The sequence below is a fragment of the Balaenoptera physalus genome (assembly GCF_965194825.1).
Source record: "Balaenoptera physalus genome assembly, chromosome: 7".
NCBI lineage: Eukaryota > Metazoa > Chordata > Mammalia > Artiodactyla > Balaenopteridae > Balaenoptera > Balaenoptera physalus.
In genome coordinates, this window is record NC_138886.1 from 81,735,890 (window position 1) to 81,759,720 (window position 23,831).

The following is a 23,831-nucleotide window of genomic DNA, read 5'->3' on the forward strand; positions in this document are numbered from 1 at the left end:
TGAAGGAAACACCAGAAGGCCAAAGCAAGCATGCTTTATTGAATTTATGATGTAGAAAATATTTGTGGTTCCTTAGACATTTGCATTGCTATAAAAGTTACACTTTATGGGATAATTATTAATGGTTTGAAGAGAAATAAACAGTATAAATGAAACATAGCCAATACCATGAAAATGTAAACCATGTAAATCAAAATCATAAAATAATTATTCAGTACTCAGAGGCCTTCTTAATATATACATATGAAATTTCTCATACACATATACAATAAAAGCCCACAAAAACCGTGACTCTGAAGCCGATCACTGTACAAATATGAAAATAAATATCTTTAAACTCAATTTTATCTTCAGCAAGAGGGTTGTACGGTTTGGCTTCATGCAAATCACATTTAGTATTAAATAATCAAATGTCACATATGTCATATAAAGCAGCAAGTGGAAAAAATAAATTATGAAAATGCATGAGGCTAAAAGTTAACAGTGAAAAATGTCTCCATAGCCAATGTTCTTTTCCATGACAAAACTAAAATATTATCCAATGTGTCAGGATACATAAAAAAGAGTGTAGTATAATTGTGATTTTTAAAAGCTCTCCAAGGAAAAATTGAGACAAGGTGAGTTACTTGCATAGAACTATGCAAGTGTAGCAAATTAAGTTCAAGTTAAAAACATTAGCTATTTTTGTTCTTACCAAAAATATACTCTAAATTTGAGAACACCTTCATGAAATCAAATGTTAGTAATAATCTTGGTTTCCTAGCAAGGCAACTGAAAGAGCTATAAGTAGCTTTTCTTTAAACAAGATTGCTAACCAGAGCTATAAGTAAATCTCTAATTTGGATTTTGTTGCAAAAATATCTATTCAGGTTCAATTAGTTAAAGATGATTGCTTTGTTTATCACAGGCACCTATGTAATCTAATCAATTTGGGTGTGCTGGCTGTACAACCCGGAAGCAAAGACCAAGATAATACTTCTGTATCAAAGGTATACTATTATATACAGATTGTAAGACAAATATAGACACTTTGTGGGAAAATAAATAAAGACAACACAATAACATGTATTATAAAACAGTTTTGTGCAATTGCACCGAACACCTAAACTTGAGTACCATATATCAACACATAGGTGTCAGGTCTATTCTAACCTAGGCTCCGTAGATGCCACCTAGGCAAACAGCAGTGGCAAAACTTTCATCGCACCATGGCACAAAAATAACCATCCCTCCCTGGTTCAGTTTGACAATTCCCCACCAGCAAGGCATTCTTTTTGGTAAAAAATGTAAACTTTTTTTTCTCCTGGGACCAAAAAACAGAAAACAGGAATCCATGGTAGAGTTGTTGAGGACAGAACCAACTTTCCAGTAAAAAAAAAAACCAAAAAAAAAAAAAACCAACTAGATCTCATCAGTAGAGAGAAGGCACGCTTTGAAAAGCTAAACGGACATTGTGGCTATTTATAATCTCTGTGTGCTAACATACTGGCCAATTTTCATTAAAAAAAAAAGCTTGGAGAATTTAAGGTCTGATCATAAAAATCATAAATAGAATTGTTTTAATTCTACAAGAGGGATGTTTTTAGCTTATGTATTACAATAAATAAGAGCTATTATTTAAGTTTTTTCAGCAGGCTACTTGGGGCCTGGACCTATGAACAAAGGTAAGTTCAAGACTCTAGTTGGGAATAACGTAGCTGGTTCAGGCCACTGAATACCAAAACCAAAAACCAAAGAGCATGCCTTGCTGACCCACCCTGGGGTCAGGTATTGACTCCTTTGGCTTTTGGAGACATTTCAGTGGGGAAGTCTGGGAGGCAGCACAGCTTCTAGGAGGGCAAGACCTATCAGGCTGTTGGTGAGGATGAGTCCCTAGTCACCTGAGACAAAGGACTCTGAGTTACCTGTACCCTAACAATTCCTCTTCAAAAGAGGTGATTTTCCAAAACTACACATAACATTTCTTTCACTGTTCATTATTTAAGGAGGAGAATGCTGGCAACCAGGGAGTTAGGGGATTTGCGTTATTCTGGAGATTCTGCTCTTAAACCATGGGTAAACCATGGGGAGGTTTGAGCTTGCATATTTTCATTCGGCAAAATGTTAAATCAATACTAGTGTATTTTTTGAAAGAGATATAATTCACATACCATAAAATTCACCATGTAAAGTATACAGTTTCGTGGGGTTTAGTATATTCACCAAGTTGTGCAACATTACCACACTATAATTCCAGAGCATTCTCATCACCCCGCAAAGAAACCACAGACCCGTTAGCAGTCACTCTCAATTCCTCCCGTTCACCAGCCCCAGGCAGTCTCTTGCTGGTGTTTTTTTTTTTTTTTAAGTGAAGTGTGACAACTTTCCTGGGCCTTGTATTTTCAGTTGCATGTAGCTTTCTATTATTTTTTCATTAGAATTTTTAACAGTGAATTCAAACCACTGACTTTATAAGTATTCTGAGATTATAAAATATCCTCTTTTATATACAAACTATTTTTGTCCCCCAAATGTTTTCTTTCTTCATACATAAAAAATAGATTTTTCTGTCTCCACTGGAGCTTAAAACATTAACATTTTTTCTCAAATTCTGTTCTTGTACAAGAAGTGAGAAAAATTAATACCCCAATATTTAAAAAGTACAGACGCGCAGAGTCCTTATTAACTGTGGGCCATCATGCTCTCCTTCTCACTCCTTAAAGAGCTACAGAGCTGAGAGGGCCGAGGCCTGAAAGGCCAAGCTGCTTATTTACAGATGAGGAAATGAATCTAATGTGGGTTGGTGACATGTCTGAGACCACAAGGCTAGTTTACAGCAAAGCTAGGATGGTAACCCCCTTTTATTAGTTTTCTAGTATTGAATATTGGAAGTAAATGTCATAGGTTATTTACCACATGAACCTAATTACGTCAGTGAATTTATTCTATAGCTTTGATCTGAGCATGTGTTTTTTTTTTTTTTTTTTTTTACCACTTTAAAAACATTTACACATTATCTGTTAAGACTTTGTAAGGATAAGACAGGTATATTTAACCAGGGGGCCCAAATCACTCATTGAAACATAGCAAAAAAGAGCCGAGGTTCTGGAGGGACCTGAGAGCACAGTTCAGATTTCCCACACTGTAACTCTCCATACGACAGTGTCCGTAGGATGTACCACTCCATGTAGGAAGCAAATAAGTCATGTACATTCAGTACTCTGGGAATGAAGGCTTCGTGGGCCAAGGATCTTTTGGATCTTTAACCATTGCAACAATTCTTCATCTGGGTTGACTTTTTGGAAGTCCCATTCAGATTGGTAATGGATTTGCTGTCACCCTCATCAGTTCTTTTTTTCACTTCCCTGGAGGGAGACAGAGAGACAGACAGAGAAAGGAGATTACTGAGGTATAAAACTGAACCATAAACAACTCTGTAGAAATAAAACAGCACTGCTGAGCACTTGCTGTGTGCCATCCAGTCAGTGTTCTAAGTGCTTTGTAGGTGTTGACCTATTTAATCCTCACAACAACTATATGATTTTGTTGTGCCCCATTTTATATGTGAGGAAACAAAGGCAAAAAAAAGTTAAGAAATTTCCCTTAGGTTACACAGCTGGAGAAGTGGCAGAGCTGGGATTCCAGCCACGCAGGTGGGCTCCAGCGCTCACATTCTGAGTACCAGGCCACACACTCATGCATGCACACACACACACACACACACACACACACACGCCCAGGTGCCTATACACGTGCACACACTCACATGCACACACACAGACTACTCTTGCTCTCTCCTGTGGTTTTGCATGGCTTACGGTCTGCACACGCACAGGTCACTCCTTAGGACTCTGGAGCCTGGCTCCCACCCCCAGCTAATGCTTAACATTAACAAAAGCAATGATGACTTTATAACCATTCTGTAATTATACATGACCGTGGAGATAACAACAGATGGTTAAAATCCAGAAAAAATGTCTTCCTTTTGCCTCTTCCTAAATTTCTTTTAGAAATAACTGCTAGAGGCAACACTGGACCAAAGATCTCCATGATCTTATGAAAGCACCCTAGGGAAGTCTCCTATCCCTGGGGATGCTTGTGAAATACACACATCCTGAAGTCCCACCTTAGACTAGCTGAATGGCAAACTCTGTGGGTAAGGAGAGTGTGACAGCTTGTCCCCAAGACAACCCCAAAGAGTTCTGCCTCCGCTGTCAGTGTCTGGTGCCCCCCATTAAGTGGTGAAGCTTGTGCCACTCCCCCGTGGTCAGCACCGGCTCTGTGACTGCTCAGACCAATAGAATGGCGAGGAAATGGTGTGCTAAAACTTCCAAGCCAGGCATTAATAAGGCCTGACCATTTTGAGCTGCCATTTACGAAGCCCAGTGTTGCTCACTGGAGAGAGGGCAGCAGAGAGGTCCTGGGGGCTGAGATGCCACAGGGAGGAGCACCCTGGCCGCAGACATCAGACCGAGCCACAGCTGCGTCCGTGACCGCAAATGCATGAGACGCCCGAGGGAGAGCGGTCACGGACCCTCCAGTGAGAGCCAGTCATTTCTGGTAATTTCAAGAAATAAAAAGTGGTGTTGTTCTAGGCGACTACATTTTGGGTGGCTTGTTACAGAGCAGTAGATCCTGGGAATTGGCATATTCCCAGCACAGCAACGCTGTTCAATAGAAATAGAATGTAATTCACGTATGTAATTTAAAATTTTTTAGCAGCCACAGTAAAAAATGTAAAGAGAAATAGGTGAAATTAATTTTATTAACATATATTATTTAACTCAGTATTACAAAGATATTTTAGCACGTTACCAATAAAAATATTAATGAGGTATTTTACAATTTTTATACTGTCTTCAAAACCCAGTATTTATTTAATACATCCAGCACATCTCAGCTTGGATTAGCCACACTTCAGGTGGCTAGTGGCTACTAAACTGGTCAGCACAGCCCCAGAAGGAGCTGATATGTGCTAACCTTTGAAAACCACTGCACTGTGAGTAGGAAACAAAAGGGAAACTGGTTCTTGCTGGAGACCAGTTAATAAATGCTATGTTACATGTTTTCACATAGTCCTTATTTAATACACACAACACACACACATGCTGACAGGTAACAGGTGAGCTGCCTTCCCTTCACAGATGAGGAAACAAAGACTCAGGAAAAGAAGGAGGATACACAGTTCAACCCCATAACACCCTGTAAGACTTAATTCAGACTTCTGACCTCCAGAACTATATTTTTATTGCTTAAAGCACTAGGCTAGTAGGAATCTGTTACAGTGACAACAGAAAACTAATACAACTTCCAAATGCAAAATCTTGACCATTTGCTCATTCAACAAATGTCCGATTTATGCCAAACTCTGGGATCCTCAACAAGTGAGCTTTTTTTAAAAATTGTACATTTTTTTTTTTTTTTTAAAATTTGGCTGTGCCGGGTCTTAGTTGTGGCACACGGGATCTTCCTTGCGGCGTAGGGGATCTTTAGTTGCAGCATGCGGGATGTTTTTAGTTGTAGCATGCAGGATCTTTAGTTGTGGCATGCGGGATCTAGTTCCCTGACCAGGGATCGAACCTGGGCCCCCTGCATTGGGAGTATGGAGTATTAACCACTGGACTACCAGGGAAGTCCCTCTCAACTAGTGAGCTTTGAGAGAGAGCCAGATGTCTTCTAAATAAATCGTTACCAGGTCCCCGAGAGCCGCTAACACACGCACAGTGAAGCCGACCTCTTGGTGGGATAGGAATTCACTTTCATTTAATGAGGAAGAGAGATTCCAGGTGCAGGGAACAGCATGTATAGAGGCAAAGACGCATGAAAGAACTTGGCTATGACTGGAAGCAAAGTTTGCTGTGTCTATAGATTATCATTCATTTGGGAAGCAAGATAAGAGATGCAAATAGAAAGGTAGGTGAACTGGGCTCTGGGGGACCATTAGCCACTTGCTAAGGAGGCTGGACTCTATGCTGTAGGTAGGGCACCAATGTGGGGTGCAAGCAAGAAGGTCTTAATTGGATTTTTATTTACAGAGATTACCCTGATTACAGGGTGGAGGATGAACTGATGTTGGAGAAACTCTGAGGCAGAAACTTAGGTCCCTCCTGCACTAAACGGGGTAGGAAATTCTGAAGCCTGAAGCAGAATGGGGGGCGGGGGGAGAGGGATTGAAGGAAGATTGCAGAGAGGTCACTGAATCAGTAGGGCCCCAGAACCCACTAGAGGCAGATGATGAAGAAAGAGGAAGGAGTCAAGACTGACTCTAGGTTACTCTTTTTGAATTATAATGTTAGTAGTTTCCTGAGAACAGGAGTATAGAATAAGGAACAATTTTAAAGAAAAATGAACACATTAGGGTTTACATATGTTGGGTCAGTCATGCCTATGGAATTTTCTTTTGTTGGTGGGTGGGAATATAGTTGTGGGATTTTAAAAAAAGATGGGAGTTAAAAATACAGAAATTAGAAGTCACCTTCTAGACATAGTTCTAGAAACCATGGGGGGGGGAAGACATTAGGCAGAGAGAGAAAGAGGAAGAGGAAGAGAGTGCAGAATAGAATCCTGAGATTACCAACATTTAAAAGGCAAGCCAGAGATTCAGAGTAGTGAAAAGTCCCAATTTTGCCACTTAGTAGCTGTGTCACTTTGAGCAATCTGATGAAGCATTCTAATTCTCAGTTTTCTTATCTGTACAATGGGTTTAGTAAACATAGCATCTTCACAAGACAACTCACATCTCTCCCTTCTGGAAGGTCTAAAAGGCCTCTGTAAGTTACATATCATATGGCTGCCTGGTCATGTATTTTGTTTTCTTTTTTTTCTCTAATGTTAAATTGCACAGCCTATCTTACATACCCTGATATCTCTACAGGGCTTTCATGCTGAGCAGAAATGATAATAAGGCAGACATTACTGAACACTGAAAGCAAATATTAAGGGAGAAAAAATAGGTACCCATATTGTTCACCTGGCCTTCAGTTTCTTTAATCTACCAAAGATGCAGGCACCTCCCACTTTAAGGAAATCAGGAAGATTAATTCCAAACATCTAAAACAGGTTTAAGGCTGGGAAAATTAAATTACCTCACCCCAAACTGCCATATGCTTAACAACTGCATTTCAAATGACTCAATCTTATGGACAGATTTATCCCCAATGGGCTCAGCAATGGCGCTGAACTGATACATCAGCCCGAGCTTTTTGTGTTTTTCTCAAATTTTAGGCCATTGACCAGTTCAATGCCTGTTGTACTTGAATCTATTGAAAAATGTTTAAAGCCTGTGGCTCTAGTGATGGCAGATTTACTTACCAGTGGACAATGGTTGGAATGAATGTCTATCAGCCCTACGGGGAAACTGCATTTCTAGGAGAAACTTTTCCTGGGATAGAGAGGTTTTTCCAAGAAAAAGCAGAGGAGTTCTGGTTGTTAACCAAACATTTATGGCCTTCCTTCAAAAACGAATACTATTTCAGACAGGGCAAACCCATAAACTGTTCTAGTTCAAGTTTCATGACATGACATGGTATGAAGGGGAGTTACTATTATTCATAACACTCTGACAGCTGTAAAACTTTTTAAAGTGGAAATTTTACTTGTGGAAATGATATCATTTTCATTTAAGACTTGGGTACTTTGACAAGCAATCTGATGACACAGTATAAAGCAAATTAAAGTCTTTACATGTTTGGTTTATTTATAATTTTCCTATTTAACACATTGTTAACATAACTAACCTAGAGGCCTCAAACCAGCCCATAATGCAATAGCAACAATTTAAAAAGCTCCTTGATAAGTGATTCACAAGAAGTGACGTTGTTACCAGAATGCTCCTGCACACAGGTGTTTTAAGTAAAGAAGCTACACTGTAGACAGGGTGGCTGCTCGGCTGACCCAACACGCCAGCAGGAGCACCAGGGGAAAAGGCCGTTGGCTCTCCTATCTTTATGATATAATAAAGAGGATCGATTCTGCACTCTGGGTGTGACCGGGGCAATTTGGAGTCATTTAACTGTAACATGACCCCACAAGACAATTCCGCGTTAAATAGTGATTATGTTATTCAGTAGAGTCCAGGCTATTATATATGGAATCATAGACTGTCAGAACTAGAAGGGGCCTTAGGGATCATTTTCTTTAGCCCTTTCCCTCATTGTACAGATTAGAGATGCCTAAAGGAAGACAGGGACTTAGTCAAGACTCCACAGCTGTTCGGGGTAGATTTAAGATTGGACTTTGAGCCTCCTGACACTACAGTCCTCCAACGTGCTGGGCAGAAGCCAGCAGCCGTGCGGAGGGCCTGGCCTGCAGCATCCTTTCCTGCTCAGCCCAGGCAGCAATTCAGCACTCCCTGCCTGAAGCTAGGGTAGCACGGAGCCCCTTACTGTACTAAAGTTAAGATTCTTATAAAATCAGAATCTCACAAAGGATCTCACAAATCTCACAAATCTCTACATGCCTTAAATTATGTTTCTGCTTTGTCAGCAATTAAGGATCATTGGCTGGATTTTGTTAATGCGCATTTTTATATTTTTTCTTTATTTTTTTGGGGGGTATTGAATCCCTTTAGATCAGCAAAGAATCATCTTTTCATCTGTGGCAGAAAACTAGGCAGAAGAAGTAAATCCAGCAGAAAACATTGTTATTTCCTAAGAATACTGCAAGGATTAAAATACAGTTAAAACCAAGTTCCTCAATGATGCAGTTTTCATTCTAATCCACATCCCAAAATGTTATTTATTATTAACACCATTGCCTTAGCTTAATAATCACCTGGGTAATAATGTAAACAAAGTGCTTCCAACTGGCATGACATACAATTTGTTTTGTTGAGTTCTTTTCCCTTTACCTTGGAAAATGTCATAACATAATAGATAGTTATATTCATAATAGTCTCTTGTGTTTAAAATCTGGTTCCTGGAAGTGATTCACACACGTCAACTATTAGCTTTGTGGGGACATTTTGCAGAAATGTCAGTGACACCTCAGATGCACCTGCTTTGTTTGGCAGTAGAGGTATTTTGCCAATGTTCACAGTGAACAAGCAGCATACCAGTTTTTTATAAAAACTATGCTTGTTTTTCCAGCCACTACTGAAAGACAAGACAGTGTTTTCCCATGTAGATTCACATTATGGTCAAGAAATTTGACACACACAACAGCTAAGTGAAAATTCAGTCCTACATCCAGTTTTCCAAATATAAGGCAAAACTTTACCGAGTAAGGTGGAGAACAGCTTCCACTATATTCGAACCATCTTTGGCGCTTGTTTCACAAAATAATGCCCCATAGGTCTGTAAAAAACATATATATACCATTAAATGAAGGCTTTGATTAGGTTTCCTGGAATGTTCGCTTTTAAAACCAATAAAATAAAATAAAAATATTACCCTGTTGAGTATGCTAAAACTAATAGTTAAGAAATTGGATTGAGTTTCAAGACTTTAAAAAAAAACCAGGTTTGAGCCTAGTTATTCCAGGAACAGTTCCTAGTCAAGAGGATTTGTATTTTGCATCCAGAAAAAGAAAAAAATCCCACAATACAAAATTTCATGGTTTAAGGCTCTTATATCCAAGTGTCACACATACTACCAAATGTTCTCTATCAAATAATTTGAGAGAGAGAAAAATGATAGCTTAAGGTAACCACTTAGGAATTAGATGTCCATCAAAAATATGTCTCCTTTTGGCTGGCAGCTAACACACATCCCGCCCACCCCCCTTCACCCTATCATCTTTTCCTATCAAGATTCAGCAGCCTCTGTGTGACTAAAACCAATGGACATTTTCTATTCTATTATTTAACCTCCCAGTGGTTATACATACAATCACTGATCATATCACTCTCCTGCTTCAGACCTTTCGATGCTTCCCATCCCTCTCAAGCAATGTTGAAATGCTTACCTGGCCGACAAGGCCTAGCTTGTGCGTGGCCCCAGCCAACCTCCCAGTTTTACCTGCCACCACTCTCCCTCACTCACAGTGCTCAAGTTACCCTGGCCATCCCTCTATTTCCCCAACACTCCAAATTCCCTCCCACCTCAGGACCTTTTCACCTGCTGTTACCACTACCTAGGTTATCCCATATCCCTAGTAACCCCTTTCCCCAGGCTGACTTTTACCTACCTTCTAGATTTTTAGGTAATCCTCCCTTGAAGTTAAGATTAAGTGTTTTCTAACTCTGAAAAGTTGGTATTAGGTCTTCCTACTGTAAAACCTCTTGATGTATGTATTTTTCCAGCATAGCACTTGCCGCAATTGTAATTGATGAGGTTATTTTTGTGTGTCTTTGTCTAACAGCTGGAGACAGTTTCCTTTAGGAAAGGAGAATTATGTGTGCTGTGGGGCTGGGTGTGGGCGACACAGTCCTGTGTGGGATATGGGGAGGACATGATGGGTGCTCCGGAGCAGGGAGAGAAGGAAGAACCAAGCAATGGGGAAAGACTACCGTGAAACCTTTACCCATGAGCCCCCAAATCCACAGAAAATCTAAAAAATACCCCAAATGAATGTATTTCTAGTAGAAATGGGTAGTGCTGCTGCTGAATTTCATAGCCAGGATGTTATAGGGTGAAAGAGGGATGGCCTTTGAGGATGCAGGAGGGTGGAGGACATGAGATGCATAATAAATAAGCAAACCTTGGGAAATCTGAGAAATTGTGGGGGAGGGAATAAAATTGGCATGTGGCCAGAAATTATGAGCTCTCTAGGGGAATATGTGGATTACATGGGTTTAACATCTGTCTCCCCCAGACAGTAAACTATGTGAGGACAAGGATGGTTTCCTTTGTTCTCTACCCTTTGCTCAGCTCACAATGAAGTGCTTTTTCACATGGTGGATACAATTAAATATGTGTTGAATGGATCTCTTCTGTATTTCACTGCCTAGTTTTGATGTTTATCATATTTGGCTCACAGTTCTAAAATTAAAAACAAGAAACAATTCCAACTTAGAATAGTGAAATTGAAATTTTTTAAAGTTCACATGTGTATGTTACAGAGCAGTCCTTTCATGCTGATGACAGACAACAATGATAGCAATGTCAGATCGGACTGTTATGATAAGAACTTCATATTTGACCTAAGGAGCATCTGGTTCCTTGTTTCGGTAAGACAAGTCATAAGAGGGCCACATAGCATTCTGACACAATGATAATAATGAGAGAATAAACACTGCCCACAATAATAATCTGGACAGAAATGAGGTCCATCCTTTGTACAAATGCATAGCCAAAAATAATTTTATACTATTCCAAATGACTACAAATCTTAGAGAAAAGAATGAGTCTTCCAATTCTCTTCACCACTTTACCCAGGTGACACACTGCACCATCTGCTGCCCCTTGGCACAGTGACCCTCTGGAACCAAACCCATCTTTTCAAAACAGGACACCCATTCTTCTTCCTTTACCTAGGTTCCAGGACTAGAGAAGGATTCCAGGAACTGGGGAAGAGTGAGGAGGAAGACAGGATAATTTTGCATCCTCTTTGTCATTGGTACTTAGTGGGGGAAAATGATCATGTGATTGTTTTACCTCCACAAGGGATTTAACTCTTGGTGTAATTATTTACATTCATGGGACGGATGGGGGGCACTGGGAGTTCTGCCTGTATAGGGACAGAAGACTTATCAAACAGAGTGGAGTTTGTCAAACAGCCTCTTCAGCAAATGTAGACAGAAGTGAAAGATCCCTCCCAATTTGGACCCACTCTTACTCTTACCATGGCCAGTTTTTCTCCAAAGTACCCTGGGACACATTTTTGTCCTTCCGCTTCAGCAGCATTACGAAGATCAGCCTTGTTTCCTACCAACATGATAGGAATGCTATTATGGGCTGCATCCTACCATGAAGAAAAGAAAAAAATTGTGCATACATGAAACATTGGACAAGTTATGAGGTTGATGACGACAACAGCTACCATTTCTGAATGCTCCTTATATGCCACATGATGTACAGACAGTATCTTTAAACCTCAAAATATCTCTAAAAGGAGCCAAACCTTTTCCCATTTCCAGATCAGAACACTGAAATTCAGAGAGGTTAAATAAGACGTTGTACGGGCCAGAGGTGGTCCAAACTGACTCCATCACCCTTGCCACTATACAAACCAATACAAACTCAAGAGGCGCGACCCCAGAATTACATTTGGCTGTAGTGCCCACATAATTTTCTATAATTTTCACTCCAAACAGTGGTAATTACAAGTCAACTTCATTATCCCAGGTACAAAACACACAAATATTCCCTCAGCTATAATGGGACAAAAATGGAGTCTGAGAGTTCCACACTCGCTGCTATCTGGCTTACAACAAAAGCAAAATAAGAAGGCCCTAAATGTCAACATTTTTCTTGTGAAGAGTCAAGGAGCAATCATTCACAGTAACAGATTCTCAGGATAATGCTCCCAAATCATCATATGCATACTGTTGCACTGTCTGTCCCGGCATTCATAGAGGAGCTGGCTGGCAGAATGTAAGATGTGAGAGGCAGAGTTAAGTTTGAGACTCTGTCCCTCCCACCACCACCTGGCTGCTCGCTGGCTGCATGAAATCAGGCAAGTCTCTTCCTGTTTCTGCCTCCATTTCCCTATCTGCCTCCATTTCCCTATCTGAAGGGGTCAGTAAGGACACATCCCCCTGAGCAGGCTATGATGAGAACAGAAGACAACCTGACTAGAAAAACAGGTTTATAGCTCCTAAACAAGTGAAGCAGCAGCCCTCACTGAGAAGTGACTCTTTGTGGTGCCTAAAAGCATCCAGGTGCTCATCCACTTTGGTACCACACCTGATACAGCATCAAGAAATGAGCCTCAAAAACAATGAAATTATGCCACACCACTGCCTTTTGGACTCGTTTCTGATGATGAGTCATTAATTGTATTGTGGTTCCTCTGTACACTATGAGTGATTTTTCTCTTGCTGCTTTCAACATTTTCTCTTTGTTTTGGCTTTTGGCAATTCAACCATGATGTGTCTAGGTACGGATTCTTTTTTTTTTTTTTAACATTTTTATTGAAGTATAATTGCTTTACAATGTTGTGTTAGTTTCTGCTGTATAACAAAGTCAACAAATAATTATAGAGTCAGCAAAACCATCCTTTAAAAATGAAGACGAAAGATGTTTCCAAATAGACAAAATCTGAGAGAATTTGTTGCTAGCAGACCTACCTTTTAAGAAATAATAAAGGAAATCCTTCAGGTGGACAGGAAATGACACAGATGGTAACTTGAATCCACAAGAAAAATGAAGTGCCCCCAAAATGTTAAATATATGGGAAAATTAAAAAGAGTACATAAAAAAAAACAATGAAATTATATTTGACTTCCTTTCTCTTCAAACCACTTTCCTCCAACCAAATACATCAGAGTGAAGTAAAAGCAAAGGGGAGAAGGAAATGAAAGGCCCTCCTCAAAACTAGATGCCCTACCCATTAATGTGTTAAGTAATTGAGTTTGGTGGGGTACTGCTCGGTATTCAAGGGGGCGTCATATGGAAGCCATTAATCAGATATTCACTTAGGTAAGCCAAGAATCTTGAGTATCTAAATGACTTAAAGTCATACAGATAAATGCTGCCACCTCCTTTAAGTCTTGACTCAAATATCACCTTCTGGTGTGACTAACCTGACTACACTACCTGTAGCGCACTGCCTCACCATAAGGTCCTTTACCCTGGCCTCGTTTTGTTCCTATATCTAGCACTTCCTATCATTCTATTTATTTTATTTATTTATGTCTGTGGCATGTTATGTCTTCCCCACTAGAGTACAAGCTCCATAGGGTAGGGCTCTTCGTTTTATTAATGGATATACTACAAGCACTAGCACAGTACATGCACAAAGCAGGGATGCCCAAAATATTTTTGAATGTGTAAAAGTCGGAAAGACATCTCATGTCTCAAGTGTCTCCATTAAACTTTTACCCAAAATATTCAATCAAAAATTATTCATGCCAGGTAAATGGACATAATTTTATTTATAAGCTTTTGTAACCCAGTGGTTTTCTTTTTTTTATTTAAGGTTTTTTAAAAATTTTATTTTTTATACAGCAGGTTCTTATTACTTATCTATTTTATACATATTAGTGTATATATGCCAATCCCAATCTCCCAGTTCAACCCCCTCCCCCCACCCCAGCTTTCCCCCTTTGGTGTCCATAAGTTTGTTCTCTACATCTGTTTCTCTATTTGTGCCTTGCAAACTGGTTCATCTGTACCATGGAGGACAATGGAGAACAATATGGAGGTTCCTTAAAAAACTAAAAATAGAATTACCATATAACCCAGCAATCCCACTACTGGGCATATACCCAGAGAAAACCGTAATTCAAAAAGACACATGCACCCGAATGTTCATTGCAGCACTAGTTACAATAGCCAGGTCATGGAAGCAACCTAAATGCCCATCAACAGACGAATGGATAAAGAAGTTGTGGTACATATATACAATGGAATATTACTCAGCCATAAAAAGGAACGAAATTGAGTCATTTGTTGAGATGTGGATGGATCTAGAGACTGTCATACAGAGTGAAGTAAGTCAGAAAGAGAAAAACAAATATCGTATATTAACGCATGTATGTGGAACCTAGAAAAATGGTACAGATGAGCCGGTTTGCAGGGCAGAAGTTGAGACACAAATGTAGAGAACAGACATATGGACACCAAGGGGGGAAAACTGCGGTGGGGCGGGGATGGTGGTGTGCTAAATTGGGCGATTGGGATTGACATGTATACACTGATGTGTATAAAACTGATGACTAATAAGAACCTGCAGTATAAAACAAACAAACAAACAAAACAACTAATACTAAACTTTCATTGGGTTATTTGTATGGAAATATGTTAATATAAATGTTTCAGACATTACATGAAATTTCTAAAAATCATATGTTCTGGTATAATGTTATAAGTCATAATCCTAGTTATTACTTTAAAATGTATATCTCAGAAATAACTAATTTTCTTATCAACTGCATTATTATGAACTTTTATCAAATCTTTAACCGTGGTCTTTTTAAGTCTTTTGTCATTTACAGACAGTTCTGGGTGTACTCTGATGCTTTTGCAAATATGTTCCTATAAAAGGGTTTCATCTTCAAGAAATTCATGGAAAAGACTGACAAGTACAGGTTTCTGGTAACTGACTATCCTGCTGAACTGAATGAATAAGCATTTTCAGAACTCTAATGAAAAACTGATGAACTCATAAAAGTGCTAACAAAAGATCAAGATGAAAAAAAAATTAATTACATGGGACTGAGTGAACTGATGAGGATGAGTATAATTTTTGTGACTTTCTGTTTGAATTAAAAAAAAAAATCCCACAAGGACTCAGAGGCAAAGAATATACAAATCAATTTTCACTGCAAAGTAAAGGAGCTGTTACAGTGGAGGATTACTGGACTGAATGTCAATATTATGACATAGTATGAGTGTGTTTCGTGTTTGGTAATTGTAATCATTGTTGCTTTTGTTGTGGTCATCCATGTACAATGCTTGGTGTCAGTCTATTTATCTCTTGTAAAAATAAAATACAGTGTGTGTGTGTGAAAAAAAAAAAAAAACCAAGCAAATAATATAGGGAGAAGTGATATAATACAGTCATGTATTAATATCTAACGTTTAAAAAAAATTTTATTTTTTATACAGCAGGTTCTTATTACTTATCTATTTTATACATATTAGTGTATATATGCCAATCCCAATCTCCCAATTCAACCCCCTCCCCCCCCCCGCTTTCCCCCCTTAGTGTCCATAAGTTTGTTCTCTACATCTGTTTCTCTATTTCTGCCTTGCAAACTGGTTCATCTGTACCATTTTCTAGATTCCACATATATGCGTTAATATATGATGTTTTTCTCTTTCTGACTTACTTCACTCTGTATGAAAGTCTCTGGGTCCATCCACGTCTCTACAAATGACCCAATTTCGTTCCCTTTTATGGCTGAGTAATATTCCATTGTATATATGTACCACATCTTCTTTACCCATTCGTCTGTCGATGGGCATTTAGGTTGCTTCCATGAGCTGGCTATTGTAAATAGTGCTGCAATGAACATTGGGGTGCATGTGTCTTCTTGAATTATGCTTTTCTCTGGGTATATGCCCTGTAGTGCGATTGCTGGGTCATATGGTAATTCTGTTTTTAGTTTTTTAAGGAACCGCCATACTGTTTTCCATAGTGGCTGTTATCAATTTACATTCCCACCAACAGTGCAAGAGGGCTCGCTTTTCTCCACACCCTCTCCAGCATTTGTTGTTTGTAGATTTTCTGATGATGCCCATTCTAACTGGTGTGAAGTGATACCTCATTGTAGTTTTGATTTGCATTTCTCTAATAGTGATGTTGAGCAGCTTTTCATGTGCCTCTTGGCCATCTGTATGTCTTCTTTGGAGAAATGTCTATTTAGGTCTTCTGCCCATTTTTTGATTGGGTTGTTTGTTTTTTTAATATTGAGCTGCATCTGAAATTGAAACTGTGATTAAAAATCTTCCAGCAAACAAAAGCCCAGGACCAGATGGCTTCACAGGCGAATTCTATCAAACATTTAGAGAAGAGCTAACACCTATCCTTCTCAAACTCTTCCAAAATATAGCAGAGGGAGTATCACTCCCAAACTCATTCTACGAGGCCACCATCACCCTGATACCAAAACCAGACAAAGATGTCACAAAGAAAGAAAACTACAGGCCAATATCACTGATGAACATAGATGCAAAAATCCTCAACAAAATACTAGCAAACAGAATCCAACAGCACATTAAAAGGGTCATGCACCATGATCAAGTGGGGTTTACCCCAGGAATGCAAGGATTCTTCAATATACGCAAATCAATCACTGTGATACACCATATAAACAAATTGAAGGAGAAAAATCATATGATCATCTCAATAGATGCAGAGAAAGCTTTCGACAAAATTCAACACCCATTTATGATAAAAACCCTCCAGAAAGCAGGCACAGAGGGAACTTACCTCAACATAATAAAGGCCATATATGACAAACCCACAGCCAACATTGTCCTTAATGGTGGAAAACCTGAAACCATTTCCACTAAGATCAGGAACAAGACAAGGTTGCCCACTCTCACCACTATTATTCAACATAGTTTTGGAAGTTTTAGCCACAGCAATCAGAGAAGAAGAAGAAATGAAAAGAATCCAAATCGGAAAAGAAGAAGTAAAGCTGTCACTGTTTGCAGATGACATGATACTATACATAGAGAATCCTAAAGATGCTACCAGAAAACTACTAGAGCTAATCAATGAATTTGGTAAAGTAGCAGGATACAAAATTAATGCACAGAAATCTCTTGCATTCCTATACACTAATGATGAAAAATCTGAAAGAGAAATTAAGGAAACACTCCCATTTACCATTGCAACAAAAAGAATAAAACACCTAGGAATAAACCTACCTAAGGAGACAAAAGACCTGTATGCAGAAAATTATAAGATGCTGATGAAAGAAATTAAAGATGATACCAACAGATGGAGAGATATACCATGTTCTTGGATTGGAAGAATCAACATCGTGAAAATGACTGTACTACCCAAAGCAATCTACAGATTCAATGGAATCCCTATCAAACTACCACTGACATTTTTCACAGAACTAGAACAGAAAATTTCACAATTTGTATGGAAACACAAAAGACCCCGAATAGCCAAAGCAATCTTGAGAAAGAAAAATGGAGCTGGAGGAATCAGGCTCCCTGACTTCAGACTATACTACAGAGCTACACTAATCAAGACAGTATGGTACTGGCACAAAAACAGAAATATAGATCAATGGAACAGGATAGAAAGCCCAGAGATAAACCCATGCACATATGGTCACCTTATCTTTGATAAAGGAGGCAAGAATATACAGTGGAGAAAAGACAGCCTCTTCAGTAAGTGGTGCTGGGAAAACTGGACAGGTACATGTAAAAGTAAGAAATTAGAACACTCCCTAACACCATACACAAAAATAAACTCAAAATGGATTAAGGACCTAAATGTAAGGCCAGACACTATCAAACTCTTAGAGGAAAATGTAGGCAGAACATTCTATGACATAAATCACAGCAAGATCCTTTTTGACCCACCTCCTAGAGAAATGGAAATAAAAACAAAAATAAACAAATGGGACCTAATGAAACTTCAAAGCTTTTGCACAGCAAAGGAAACCATAAACAAGATGAAAAGACAACCCTCAGAATGGGAGAAAATATTTGCAAATGAAGCAACTGACAAAGGATTAATCTCCAAAATTTACAAGCAGCTCATGCAGCTCAATATCAAAAAAACAAACAACCCAATCCAAAAATGGCCAGAAGACCTAAATAGACATTTCTCCAAAGAAGATATACTGATTGCCAACAAACACATGAAAGAATGCTCAACATCATTAATCATTAGAGAAATGCAAATAAAAACTACAAGGAGATATCATCTCACACTGGTCAGAATGGCCATCATCAAAAAATCTACAAATAATAAATGTTGGAGAGGGTGTGGAGAAAAGGGAACCCTCTTGCACTGTTGGTGGGAATGTAAATTGATACAGCCACTATAGAGAACAGTATGGAGGTTCCTTAAAAAGCCAAAAATACAACTACCATACGACCCAGCAATCCCACTACTGGGCATATACCCTGAGAAAACCATAATTCAAAAGGAGTCATGTACCAAAATGTTCATTGCAGCTCTATTTACAATAGCCAGGACATGGAAGGAACCTAAGTGTCCCATCGGCAGATGAATGGATAAAGAATATGTGGCACATATATACAAAGGAATATTACTCAGCCATAAAAGGAAACGGAATTGAGTTATTTGTAGTGAGGTGGATGGACCTAGAGTCTGTCATACAGAGTGACATAAGTCAGAAAGAGAAAAACAAATACCGTATGCTAACACATACATATGGAATCTAAAAAAAAAAAAAAAAGAGGGTCATGAAGAACCTAGGGGCAAGACAGGAATAAAGACACAGACCTAGTAGAGAATGGACTTGAGGATATGGGGAGGGGGAAGGGTAAGCTGGGACAAAGTGAGAAAGTGGCATGGACATATATACACTACCAAACGTAAAATAGGTAGCTAGTGGGAAGCAGCCGCATAGCACAGGGAGATCAGCTCGGTGCTTTGTGACCACCTAGAGGGGTGGGATAGGGGTGGGATGGAGGGAGACGCAAGAGGGAAGAGATGGGAATATATGTATATGTGTAACTGATTCACTTTGTTATAAAGCAGAAATTAACAAACCAATGTAAAGCAATTATACTCCAATAAAGATGTTTAAAAAAAAAGTCATACCTTTTAACTGTCAGTTAAAAAAAAATACTGAGCTGAATGAGCTGTTTATATATTTTGGAGATTAATCCTTTGTCCATTGACTCGTTTGCAAATATTTTCTCCCATTCTGAGGGTTTTCTTTTCATCTTGTATATAGTTTCCTTTGCTGTGCAAAACCTTTTAAGTTTCATTAGGTCCCATTTGTTTATTTTTGTTTTTATTTCCATTACTCTAAGAGGTGGGTCAAAAAAGATCTTGCTGTGATTTATGTCAGAGTGTTCTTCCTATGTTTTCCTCTTAAGAGTTTTATATTGTCTGGTCTTACATTTAGGTCTTTAATCCATTTTGAGTTTATTTTTGTGTATGGTGTTAGGGAGTGTTCTAATTTCATTCTTTAACATGTAGCTGTCCAGTTTTCCCAGCACCACTTACTGAAGAGACCGTCTTTTCTCCATTGTATATCCTTGCCTCCTTTGTCATATATTAGTTGACCAAAGGTGGGTGAGTTTATCTGGGCTTTCTATCCTCTTCCATTGAGCTATATTTCTGTTTTTGTGCCAGTACCATATTTTCTTGATTACTATAGCTTTGTAGTATAGTCTGAAGTCAGGGACTCTGATTCCTCCAGCTCTGTTTTTTTCCCTCAAGACTGCTTTGACTATTCGGGGTCTTTTGTGTCTCCATACAAATTTTAAGATTTTTTGTTCTAGTCCTGTAAAAAATGCCATTGGTAATTTGATAGGGATTGTATTGAATCTGTAGATTGCTTTGGGTAGTATAGTCATTTTCACAATGTTGATTCTTGCCATCCAAGAACATGGTATATCTCTCCATCTGTTTGTGTCATCTTTGATTTCTTTCATCAGTGTCTTATAGTTTTCTGAGTACAGGTCTTTTACCTCCTTAGGTAGGTTTATTCCTAGGTATTTTATTCTTTTTGTTGCAATGGTGAATGGGATTGTTTCCTTAATTTCTCTTTCTGATCTTTCGTTGTTAGTGTATAGGAATGCAAGAGATTTCTGTGCATTGATTTTGTATCCTGCTACTTTACCAAATTCACTGATTAGCTCTAGTAGTTTTGTGGTGGCATCTTTAGGATTATCTATGTAAAGTGTCATGTCATCTGCAAACAGTGACAGTTTTACTTCTTTTCCAATTTGTATTCCTTTTATTTCCTTTTCTTCTCTGATTGCTGTGGCTAGGACTTCCAAAACTATGTTGAATAATAGTGGTGAGAGTGAACATCCTTGTCTTGATCCTGATCTTAGAGGAAATGCTTTCAGTTTTTCACCACTGAGAATGATGTTTGCTGTGGGTTTGTCATATATGGCCTTTATTATGTTGAGGTATTATCTTGAGGTATGCCCACTTTCTGGAGAGTTTTTATCATAAATGGGTGTTGAATATTCTCAAAAGCTTTTTCTGCATCTATTGAGATGATCATATGGTTTTTATTCTTCAATCTGTTAATATGGTGTATCACACTGATTGATTTGAGTATATTGAAGAATCCTTGCATCCCTGGGATAAATCCCACTTGATTATGGTATATGATCCTTTTAATTTGTTGTTGGATTCTGTTTGCTAGTATTTTGTTGAGGAATTTTGCATCTATATTCATCAGTGGTATTGGTCTGTTATTTTCTTTTTTTGTAGTATCTTTGTCTGGTTTTGGTATCAGGGTGATGGTGGCCTCGTAGAATGAGTTTGGGAGTGTTCCTTCCTCTGCAATTTTTTGGAAGAGTTTGAGAAGGATGGGTGTTAGCTCTTCTCTAAATGTTTGATAGAATTCACCTGTGAAGCCATCTGGTCCTGGACTTTTGTTTGTTGGAAATTTTTAATCACAGTTTCAACTTCATTACTTGTGATTGGTCTGTTCATATTTTCTATTTCTTCCTGGTTCAGTCTTGGAAGGTTATACCTTTCTAAGAATTTGTCCATTTCTTCCAGGTTTTCCATTTTATTGGCATAGGGTTGCTTATAGTAGTCTCTTATTATGCTTTGTATTTCTGCAGTGTCTGTTGTAACTTCTCCTTTTTCATTTCTAATTTTATTGATGTGAGTCCGCTCCCTCTTTTTCTTGGTAAGTCTGGCTAAAGGTTTATCAATTTTGTTTATTCTCTCAAAGAACCAGCTTTTGGTTTTATTGATCTTTCCTATTGTTTTCTTTGTTTCTATTTCATGTATTTCTGCTCCAATCCTTATGATTTGTTTCCTGCTACTAACTTTGGGTTTTGTTTGTTCTTCTTTCTCTAGTTCCTTTAGATGTAAGGTTAGATTGAGATTTTTCTTGCTTCTTGAGGTAGGCTTGTATAGCTATAAACTTCCCTCTTAGAACTGCTTTTGCTGCATCCCATAGGTTTTGGATCGTCGTGTTTTCGTTGTCATTTGTCTCCAGGTATTTTTTCATATCCTCTTTGATTTCTTCAGTGATCTCTTGGTTATTTAGTAACGTATTGTTTAGCCTCCATGTGTTTGTGTTTTTTACGGTTTTTTCCCTGTAATTTATTACTAATATCATAGCATTGTGGTCAGAAAAGATGCTTGATATGATTTCAGTTTTCTTAAATTTACTGAGGCTTGATCTATGACCCAAGCTGTGATCTATCCTGGAGAATGTTCCGTGTGCACTTGAGAAGAAATTGTAATCTGCTCTTTTCAGATGGAATGTCCTATAAATATTAATTAAATCTATCTGATCTATCGTGTCACTTAAAGCTTGTGTTTCCTTATTAATTTTCTGTCTGGATGATATGTCCATTGGTGTAAGTAAGGTGTTAAAGTCCCCCACTATTACTGTGTTACTGTCGATTTCCTCTTTTATAGCTGTTAGCATTTGCCTTATGTATTGAGGTGCTCCTAGGTTGGGTGCATATATATTTATAATTGTTATATCTTCTTCTTGGATTGATCCCTTGATCATTATGTAGTGTCCTTCCTTGTCTCTTGTAACATTCTTTATTTTAAAGTCTATTTTATGTGATATGAGTATTGCTACTCCAGCTTTTTTTTGATTTCCATTTGCATGGAATATCTTTTTCCATCCCCTCACTTTCAGTCTGTATGTGTCCCTAGGTCTGAAGTGGGTCATTTGTAGACAGGATATATATGGGTCTTGTTTTTGCATCCATTCAGTGAGCCTGTGTCTTTTGGTGGGAGCATTTAATCCATTTACATTTAAGGTAATTATTGATATGTATGTTCCTATTACCATTTTCTTAATTGTTTTGGGTTTGTTATTGTAGGCCTTTTCCTTCTCTTGTGTTTCCTGCCTAGAGAAGTTCCTTTAGCATTTGTTGTAGAGCTGGTTTGGTGGTGCTGAATTTGCTTAGCTTTTGCTTGTTTGTAAAGCTTTTGATTTCTCCATCAAATCTGAATGAGATCCTTGCCAGTTAGCGTAATCTTGGTTGTAGGTTCTTCCCTTTCATCACCTTAAATATATTGTGTCACTCCCTTCTGGCTTGTAGAGTTTCTGCTGAGAAATCAGCTGTTAACCTTACGGGAGTTCCCTTTTATGTTATTTGTCGTTTTTCCCTTGTTGGTTTCAGTAATTTTTCTTTGTCTTTAATTTTTGTCAGTTTGATTACTGTGTGTCTCGGCGTGTTTCTCCATGGGTCTATCCTGCCTGGGACTGTCTGCGCTTACTGGACTTTGGTGGCTATTTCCTTTCCAATGTTAGGGAACTTTTTGACTATAATCTCTTCAAATAATTTCTCGGGTCCTTTCTCTCTCTCTTCTCCTTTTGGAACCCCTATAATGCGAATGTTGTTGCATTTAATGTTGTCCCAGAGGTCTCTTAGGCTGTCTCCATTTCTTTTCATTCTGTTTTCTTTATTCTGTTCTGCAGCAGTGAATTCCACCATTCTGTCTTCCAGGTCACTTATCCGTTCTTCTGCCTCAGTTATTCTGCTATTGATTCCTTCTAGTGTATTCTTCATTTCAGTTATTGTATTGTTCATCTCTGTTTCTTTGTTCTTTAATTCTTCTAGGTGTTTATTCTTTAATTCTTCTAGGTCTTTGTTAAACATTTCTTGCATCTTCTCGATCTTTGCCTCCATTCTTTTTCTGAGGTCCTGGATCATCTTCACTATCATTATTCTGAATTCTTTTTCTGGAAGGTTGCCTATCTCCACTTCATTTAGTTGTTTTTCTGGGGTTTTATCTTGTTCCTTCATCTGGTACATAGTCCTCTGCCTTTTCATTTTGTCCATCTTTCTTTGAATGTGGTTTTCGTTCCACAGGCTGCAGAACTGTAGTTCTTCTTGCTTCTGCTGCCTGCCGTCTGGTGCATGAGGCTATCTAAGAGGCCTGTGCAAGTTTCCTGATGGGAGGGACTGGTGGTGGGTAGAGCTGGGTGTTGCTCTGGAGAGCAGAGCTCAGTAAAACTTTAATCTGCTTGTCTGCTGATGGGTGGGGCTGGGTTCCCTCCCTGTTGGTTGTTTGGCCTGAGGCAACCCAGCACTGGGGCCTAGAGGCTCTTTGGTGGGGCTAATGGTGGACTCCGTGAGGGCTCATGCCAAGGAGTATTTCCCAGAACTTCTGCTGCCAGTGTCCTTGTCCCTGCAGTG

General features: G+C 38.7%; 2 protein-coding genes across 18 annotated transcripts in view; one reads left to right on the forward strand and one right to left on the reverse strand.

Annotated features, from left to right (window-relative positions):
- Window positions 1-23,831, forward strand: part of LOC309664475 (uncharacterized protein) — a 125,039-nt gene that overhangs the window by 18,374 nt on the left and 82,834 nt on the right. The window contains exon 3 of one of the 15 annotated variants that reach the window (XR_014265786.1): window positions 8,549-9,187. The exons of the other annotated variants lie outside the window; for them this stretch is intronic. The gene's annotated coding sequence lies outside the window, so the exon portion shown is untranslated. Of the gene's footprint in view, window positions 1-8,548; window positions 9,188-23,831 lie in introns of those variants that run through there. 15 annotated transcript variants of the gene reach the window in all.
- RASEF (RAS and EF-hand domain containing) overlaps window positions 19-23,831 on the reverse strand; it is a 124,247-nt gene continuing 100,434 nt past the window's right edge. For all 3 annotated transcript variants that reach the window (XM_082469641.1, XM_082469640.1, XM_082469639.1), the window contains 3 exons: window positions 11,701-11,820; window positions 9,196-9,272; window positions 19-3,344 (listed from right to left, as the gene is read on the reverse strand). In XM_082469641.1, coding sequence (XP_082325767.1) covers window positions 3,242-3,344; window positions 9,196-9,272; window positions 11,701-11,820 — 300 coding nt within the window. In that variant the 3' untranslated portion in view covers window positions 19-3,241. The remainder of the gene's footprint in view (window positions 3,345-9,195; window positions 9,273-11,700; window positions 11,821-23,831) is intronic.